The sequence below is a fragment of the Tetrao urogallus genome (genome assembly GCF_951394365.1).
Source record: "Tetrao urogallus genome assembly, chromosome: 35".
NCBI lineage: Eukaryota > Metazoa > Chordata > Aves > Galliformes > Phasianidae > Tetrao > Tetrao urogallus.
In genome coordinates, this window is record NC_136848.1 from 608,235 (window position 1) to 616,800 (window position 8,566).

The window sequence follows — 8,566 nt, forward strand, 5'->3', positions numbered from 1 at the left end:
GGCGGCGCTGGGGGTGCAGAGATGGGGGTGAGGTTGGGCTGGAAGGGGGGCACAGATGCCCCACTGTGTGCAGTCCGTCCAAACTGAGCTCCCATTTCCCCCAAAATCGAGGGCAGCTCCCCACCCCCTCAGTGCTAAGTGTCTCCCTGAGCCCCGGTGTCCCCTCCCTCCCACCCCCCCAGAGCTCACAACAACCCCACTCCCCACTCCCCCCAAAGCTCCACGCTCCCCTCAAATGCTCACAGCCCATCCCCTCCAAAGGGCCCTCAGGTGTCAGACTTCCCCTTCCCCCCAAAAAACCCATTTCTTAGGGCACACACATCCCCCTCCCAACACATCGCAATCCTCCCTGCAGGGTTTCCCCTCTCCGGCCTCCCTAAGGACTGAACCCCCCTCAGCTCTCCCTTTCAAGGACTGCAGCCCATTTGCAGCCCCAATCCTACACCATCCCGGATCCTGAAGCCTCTCAGATTCCCACCCCCCTCCCACAACCCCCTTAAATCCCCCACACCCCTCCCTCCAACTCCTCAGCCCAAGGCCCGCAGGGTGCCTCCATCTCCTCTCATTCCCCATCTGCAGGCCCTCCAGGGACCCCCCTCAGCCTTTCCCAAAGCCCCCCGACCCTCCACCCGGACTCACCCCAGCCCCACCGCCACCGCCTCCAACTGAGTTCCGGCCCCGCCACGCGCCCCGTTCAAATCCCGCCCGCAGCCAATCAGCGCGCAGCGCCCCGCGCGGGGCACGCCGGGAGTTGTAGTCCTGAGCTCGGCCCCGCGCCGCGGAACCGGGCCGGCAAATGGGGAACGGGAACGGCCCGGGCGCGAGCACCGGGAAAACGCTTCTTTATGGCCCGGCAACGTTAAACGGGATCGGAAAGGAAAACGTGCGGGAAGGTCCGGGCGCGGGGCGCCGTGGGGCAGCGCTGCCGCTCCGCTCCTCCCCCGCGCTGCGCTGTCCTTGGCGAGGAGCGGCCGGAACACCTGCGAGATACCGGCCTTATCTCGGAGCGCAGCACGGCGCTGCGGCCCTGGGGAGAAAACCGAGAGCAGCGCAGCCCAAGCAGCGAGCCGGCAGGCGGAGCGGGGCTCTTATCAGAGCGGTTCGAGTCCCGAGCGATCGCTGCTCCGCGCGGTGCGGGGGGAGGATTCGTGCCCCGCTGCGTCACGCGGAGGCAGCGATGTTTGTTTCTGTGCCGGTCTGGGCGCCGAGTTCCCCGAAACAAAGCGAAAGGAAAAACTCCCGTTCGTTTCCACGGATGCTGCAGCAAAGAGCGCGGCGCGGTGAGCTGACGGAAGAAATTCTCAGCGGCCGAACGCCGTTTTTCAGCGCAGCTCTGCGTTCCCATCGGTGGATCAGAGCCTGCAGGGCTGTCCTGCAGCTGCACTGATGGCAGCGTTGCTCAGTGCTGCCCACGCAAAGTCGATACGATGTCCTTATCAGCATGTATGACGTGATTAATGCTTGCTTGCAGCACCATAGGAGCCTCTCGGTGTTGTGGTTGTGATGCAGCTCTGCAGGAGGGGAGGCACACTGCACGACTGTCCTGCCTTAACAAAGCGAAAGAAACACGACAACAAAAAAACGGTGCCAGCTTTATGGAGCCCTTAAACAGGATCTGGACACCGGGCAGAATTGGCCTAAAATCTGATTGAGGGCATTGAGACATTCCCTGGTGTTGTCCTTATCTGTGCGTGCAGACGCCTCTGGCTGTCCTGGCAGCCCGCAGCATCCTTTGGGTCAAAACGAGTCGTCGTGAGGCTCTCAGCAGGGTTAAAGATAACGGAGGTGTTGGAGGCGAACCCAGAAGGCCAACAATGGACTGACAGCAGACAGTCACAGCGCTGTCAGAACGGGGTGGAAGAGCATCAGACGGGGCTGCACGCGTTGTGAGTCACTGGGAGCCGATGGGGTCGCGATTTGGGGAATGCAACGAATGCGGAATACACGAGGAAATGCAGTCTGTTCACGAACGATCGGCTGGGAGGGAATTTCTGGAGGGTTAAACCAAAGCTGCCCATAAGAATGCCTTGCTAACCTAATCAAGTAGTAACGCTTCTGCTGGTGCGCTTCTTCGAATCGATTCCTTCGTTTCGCACCTTTCTTTGGCCCACGCAGGCGGACGGCAGGCAGCTCCACACCCGGCCGGGCAGCGCTGCCGGGATGGGCGCTGCGCTCCCCGCACTGCCGGCTGCGGGCCGCCCCTGCCGTGATTGCGGGGCTCCGGACCGCCGCTCAGCCGCGATGCAGCGGTCGGAGGTCGATGCCAGCCGCGGACCAATCGCCGCGCGTCTTTCACCCGCGACGCGCGGTACGTCCAATGGGAGGCGACTCTGCTCTCTCCGTCCCCATCGGAGCCAATCAGCAGCGAGCCACGGGGCAGTGGGCGGGGCCACCTCCGCGGAACCGAAAGCAAAACCAAAGCGCGGCCGTGAGGGCGGCGCGAGGCGCAGCGACAGCATCGCGACAGCGGCACCTCGCCGTGACACCGCCCCACAACGCAGCGCCGCCGTCCCACGGCGGAATGTCGCCATCCCGACACGCAGTGACTCCCTGCCGCACAGCCTGGAGCCGCGTGCTGTGTCACGGTGCTGCTGTGGCTGTTCTGTGGAGCTGCTGTGGCTGCACTGTGGCTGTTCTGTGGAGCTGCTGTGGCTGCACTGTGGCTGCTCTGTGGAGCTGCTGTGCTGTGGTACCTCTGTACTCCAGCTGCCCCATGGTGCAGCACGGTGGTCCCAATGCTACTCCTTGCCCCCCCAGCAGCAATGGGTGTTACAGAATCACAGAATCACAGAATCACAGAACTGTAGGGGTTGGAAGGGACCTCCTGAGATCATTGAGTCCAACCCCCTACCAAAGCAGGTTCCCTACACCAGGTAGCACAGGTCGGCATCCAGGCAGGTCTTGAACATCTCCAGAGAAGGAGACTCCACCACCTCCCTGGGCAGCCTGTTCCAGTGCTCCGTCACCCTCACTGTAAAGAAGTTCTTGCGCATGTTTGTGCGGAACTTCCTATGCTGCAGTTTCCGGCCGTTTCCCCTTGTCCTGTCTCCACTCACCACTGAAAAGAGTCCGGCCTCGCCATTCTGCCCCCCACACCTCAGATATTTACAGACCTGGATCAGGTCCCCTCTCAGTCTCCTTTTCTCAAGGCTGAACAGACCCAGTTCACTCAGCCTTTCCTCATAGGGGAGATGCTCCAGGCCCTTCACCATCTTCGTGGCCCTCCGCTGGACTCTTTCCAAGAGATCCCTGTCTTTTTTGTACTGGGGAGCCCAGAACTGGATGCAGTACTCCAGATGAGGTCTTACCAGGGCAGAGTAGTAGTGTTGTCACCCAGCTGTGGCTCTTTCCCCTATCAGTGCTTCATGCAGTACATTCACTAATAGTGAAACACCCAGGCGTTTTCACTTTGGGGCAGCGCGGGGTTTTCTGGGAAAGCACAGGAAGTGGTGGCTGAGGGCGGGCCGGGGGGCTTCCTGTTCTGTTGCAGACAGCAGCAAAACCATGGAGGCCGCCATGCCCCCAATGTCAGTTCCGCTCTGCTTGGTGCACAACCAGGACTGCAAGCTGTCCCTTAACCCCGCAGCGCTGGCAGTTCTGCGCGGCGCCACTCAGCCAGTGGTGGTGGTGGCCATCGTTGGGCTTTCTAGAACTGGGAAGTCCTTCCTGATGAAGCGGATGGCACAGAAGTGCACCGGTAAGCCGGGCTGTGGGGGTGGTTCTCTTCATTCTGGGGGCATCTGGGGAGATTTCTGATGGCTCCGTGCCCACAGGCTCCCCACTGGGCAGTGCAGTGCAGAAGCAAACAGAGGGCATCTGGATGTGGTGTCTGCCGCACCCGTTCAAACCTGGCGTGACGCTGGTGCTGCTGGACACCGAGGGGCTGGGAAACCCCTGCATTGTGAGTGCGGGGGGGGGGGGGTGGCCCCATACCTCCCCCACACCCCTCCAGATCCCCTCTAACATGGCTGCGGGTGCAGGATGAGATCCGCAACAACGCCTGGATCTTCACATTGGCGCTGCTGCTTTCCAGCACCCTGGTGTACAACAGCATGCGCACCGACAGCCGCATGATGCTGGAGAGCTTGAGGTACGGGGACGGCTGGGAGGGCGGCGAGGTGGGGACAGCGGGGACAGTGTGACAGTGTGAGCAGTGACATGGTGACACGTGCCAACAGTTTGCTGACGGATCTGAAGAATTACGTGCGTGTGCGAGCGCAGGCGGATGGCACTGGGCCAGAAGACGAGTTTGCCCGTGTCTTCCCTGACTTTGTCTGGGTCGTGCGTGACTTCAAGCTGCAGGAGGGCGAGCGGCCCATCAGCGCGGATGAGAACATGGATCAGATACTGCGCGCATGGAACAGTAAGGCAGTCACTGTGCGTCCCCATCTGTCACCGTGTGTCCCTAAGGGCAGAGCACTGCTGACATGCAGCGTCTGAGGCGCAGACTCAGATGTGAACGATCCCAATCCTTTATTGCAGATTCTAACATCCCTTATATACATCTCCAAGCTCCCTGCCGTAACTTTCCATCCCTACAACGTGCCCTGAACACTTAAGTCTCCCTCACGTCCAGGCAGTAGCGGCCCACACAAATTCTCGTCCGCTCAGAGCCGCGCGTTGCTTCTACCCGCGCTTCTCCAATCGGGTCATCGTCCCACGGTGGCCCCAGAAACAGCCTTTGTTCTCACTGTCTTCTTCCACACCCCATCAAATCTGTAGGGTTCTTTCTATCAAAGGAGAAAATCAAGGTGCAGCTCTGCCTACGCAGATTCTTCCCCCACCACAAGATGTTCATGCTGGAGCGGCCAGCAGCCAACAGGGACCTGGCACAGCTGGAGGTGCTGTGGGAGGATCAGCTACAGCCACGCTTCAGACAACAGGAGGAGGCCTTTTGCCAGCACATCTGGAAAGAAGCGCCAGTGAAGGTGCTGCTGAACAGCAGCCCGGTGACAGGCAGAAGTGAGCAGTGGTAGCGCGAGGATGGGTGGCACGTGGGGGTTTGTGCGTGGGGGTGACGTGTGACTGTCACCTCTCAGTGCTGGCGCGCCTGGTGGAGGCTTACATGGCAGCCATCAGCTCCGGCTCCGTGCTCTGCGTGGAGAGCGTGCACACGGCGGTGACAGAAGCTGAGAACAACGCGGCGGTGGAGATGGCGGTGGCCAAATACCAGCGGGGCATGGAGCAGGACCTGGTGCTGCCCACGGCTTCGTTCAACGCGCTGATGACCGCGCACCAGGACTGGAAGAAACGTGCCATCGCCTTCTTCCTGTCCCAAGCCCTTGACGGCACCGAGCAGCATTACCAGGCACTGCTGATGGTGCGTCACCAGCACGGCGTGGGGATGGGGCTGATTTCTGTGCACTGAGCGCTGCTTTTTGGCACAGGACAAACTGGAGGTGGCCAAGGAGGAGTTCTGCCGGCGCAACGAGGAAGCGTCGCAGCAGCGATGCCAGGCGGTGCTGAGGGAGCTGTGGGGGGACATGGAGCTCCGTGTGCAGCGTGGGGACTACGTAGCACCGGGGGGGATACGGCTGTTCCAGAAGGACCTGAAGCGTATGCAGGAGGAGTACAAGAGGAGGCCCGACAAGGGCGTCAAGGTGAGCAGGGTGTGGGTGCAATGGGGGCGGTGGCGACGCTGTGCCTCACGGTTGTACCGTCAGGAGGAGGAGGTGCTGGAGAAGTTCCTGCGGGTGAAGAGACTGGAGATGATTGAGATGTGGCTGGAAGGGGTGGATCAGCAGTGTAAGGAGGTGCTGGCTGAGGTGAGAGCTGTAATGCAGGCTGTGGAGAAGCAGCTGCAGGAGCAGCAGCAGCAGCAGCAGGTGATGTTGGCTGAGGTGACTGCAGCCAAGAGGGCGGTGGAGAAGCAGCTGGAGGAGCAGCAGCAGCAGCAGCAGGTGATGTTGGCTGAGGTGACAGCAGTCATGAAGGCTGTGGAGAAGCAGCTGGAAGAGCGCTGGCAGCAGTGGGCGCAGCAGCTGCAGGAGGAGCAGAGCCTCGTGCTGTCTCAACGCCTGGAGGTGAGCGCAGTGCTGGTGCTGTGGATGCTGTGGGTGCTCCCTGGCTGTGGTGCTGTGGGTGCTGTGGGTGCTGTGGGTGCTCCCTGGCTGTGGTGCTGTGGGTGCTGTGGGTGCTGTGGGTGCTCCCTGGCTGTGGTGCTATGGGTACTATGGGTGCTGTGGGTGCTGTGGGTGCTGTGGTGCTCTCTGGCTGTGGTGCTGTGGGTGCTGTGGGTGCTCCCTGGCTGTGGTGCTGTGGGTGCTGTGGTGCTGTGGGTGCTGTGGGTGCTGTGGTGCTCTCTGGCTGTGGTGCTGTGGTGCTGTGGGTGCTGTGGGTACTCCCTGGCTGTGGTGCTGTGGGTGCTGTGGGTGCTCCCTGGCTGTGGTGCTGTGGGTGCTGTGGTGCTGTGGGTGCTGTGGGTGCTGTGGTGCTCTCTGGCTGTGGTGCTGTGGGTGCTGTGGGTGCTGTGGGTGCTGTGGGTGCTGTGGTGCTCCCTGGCTGTGGGTGCTGTGGGTGCTCCCTGGCTGTGGTGCTATGGGTGCTATGGGTGCTATGGGTGCTGTGGGTGCTGTGGGTGCTGTGGTGCTCCCTGGCTGTGGGTGCTGTGGGTGCTGTGGGTGCTCCCTGGCTGTGGTGCTGTGGGTGCTGTGGTGCTGTGGGTGCTGTGGGTGCTGTGGGTGCTCCCTGGCTGTGGTGCTATGGGTGCTATGGGTGCTGTGGGTGCTGTGGGTGCTGTGGTGCTCCCTGGCTGTGGTGCTGTGGGTGCTGTGGGTGCTCCCTGGCTGTGGTGCTGTGGGTGCTGTGGTGCTGTGGGTGCTGTGGGTGCTGTGGGTGCTCCCTGGCTGTGGTGCTGTGGGTGCTGTGGTGCTGTGGGTGCTGTGGGTGCTGTGGTGCTCTCTGGCTGTGGTGCTGTGGTGCTGTGGGTGCTGTGGGTACTCCCTGGCTGTGGTGCTGTGGGTGCTCTCTGGCTGTGGTGCTGTGGGTGCTGTGGGTGCTGTGGGTGCTCCCTGGCTGTGGTGCTGTGGGTGCTTTGGGGTGTTTTCGTGCTGGCAGCAGCGCAGTCGATGCGCCGTGGGATGATGGCAGCGCGTTGTGGTCGTGCCTCGGAGATGCTCTTGCAGGAACACCGGCACGGTTTGTCCTTGGCACCGTGCTGCAGCCGCGCCACGGAGGTGCTGTGTCGGTCCTGAGCCCGCTCCTCATCCCACAGGAGCTGGAGGTTCGGCTGCAGGAGGGTGGAGCTGAGGCGGCGGCGCTGCAGCAGGTGGAGCTGGTGCAGGAGGAGGAGCAGGCGGTGCCTTCCTGGCGCTCCACGCTCTTGAAATTCCTGGACAAAGTGGTCGTGCCCATCCTGATCAGAGTGGTCAACAGCGTGGTGAACAACGCCGCCTAAACGGACTCCTGTAAGCCGTGGAGCGGCCCCCCGCCCGCTGCTGCCGCAGTAAATCCAGTGGTGCTGCACAGAAGTTGTCATTTTGGGGCAGCGCAGGGCGCTCTGGGGCAGCACAGATAGCAGGGGGTTGGGGGGGGGGGGGATTGGACATGGTGATGATTGTGGAATGGTGACAACAGTGACATGGTGACAGCGGTGACAATTGTTGTGTGATAACGGCAGTGATACAAAGGCTCCGGCCCCCCCCCCTGGGATCAGTAAGGGGTGAGGGGTGGGGGTACCTCAGGCCACGCTCCTATGGGATGGTTGGAGAGGATCCGCCCCCCATGGGAGAACATGGGGAAAACGTGGGGGTGCAGGGGGACGTGGAGGAGGAACGCATGGACACGATGAGAGTTCCTTGGGGACAGTGCGGGGAGGGGAGGAGCACAGGGACCTTTGGGGACACTGTGACACTGACCTGAGGGACCCAAGGGGGCTGTGATACCATCCCCAGACTGCCCCAGAATGGTCCCAAAATGTCAACTATCTGTCAGCAGTTACACCAGCGACCTTCTCGGTCTCCAGGGCACGCTGCTGGCTCCCGGTCAGCTGTCGGCCACCAGGTCCCCAAGGGTCTCCACAGAGCTCCTTTCCAGCAGCTCAGCCCGACCCGTGCTGATGATGGGGTCGTTCTTCCCCACATGCTGGGCTCTACAGCACGTTGAACCTCGCCGGGTTCCTCCCTGCCTGCCCAGCTCCCCCGAGTGGCAGCACGGCGCTCTGCTGCGTCAGCCGCTGCTCCCTGCTTCGGGCCATCGGCAGACTTACAGAGGATGGATTCCTTCCCTTCCTCTGGGGCACTCATGAAGATGTTGAACAAGAGACCCAGCACGACCTGAGGAGGTTCTGCCAGTTTGGCTCCGTTTTTGCTGGTGGTGGCACTCGAGTTGCCCACGGTGGTGCTCAGGATGCTGGCTGCAGAGTCCCGGCTGCTGGTGGCAGCACTGAGGATGGGGACGCGCTGATGGGACATCCCAAACTTAGGGGTTATTTTATACGAAAAACAGCACAGTAAAGCCATGTTTGTTTTACCCATTTCAGTGTTTATTGAGCTGCATTGTGCAGCACGTGGGAGTGTCTTCGGTCCCCGGTGTCCCCGCAGTGCTGGGCAGGGGGGCAGGGGGGGCC

The 8,566-nt window shown here is 61.7% G+C and overlaps 1 protein-coding gene across 1 annotated transcript; it reads left to right on the plus strand.

The window, feature by feature from the left end:
• Positions 1 to 3,516: 3,516 nt before the first annotated feature.
• On the plus strand, positions 3,517 to 7,396 carry LOC306956641 (guanylate-binding protein 1-like; the record flags this gene model as incomplete). Its single annotated transcript, XM_079547909.1, has 8 exons — positions 3,517 to 3,697; positions 3,774 to 3,901; positions 3,981 to 4,090; positions 4,179 to 4,363; positions 4,723 to 4,962; positions 5,040 to 5,320; positions 5,388 to 6,023; positions 7,214 to 7,396. 8 exons carry the CDS (start codon positions 3,517 to 3,519, stop codon positions 7,394 to 7,396), a joined length of 1,944 nt encoding a protein of 647 aa, XP_079404035.1.
• Positions 7,397 to 8,566: the final 1,170 nt, after the last annotated feature.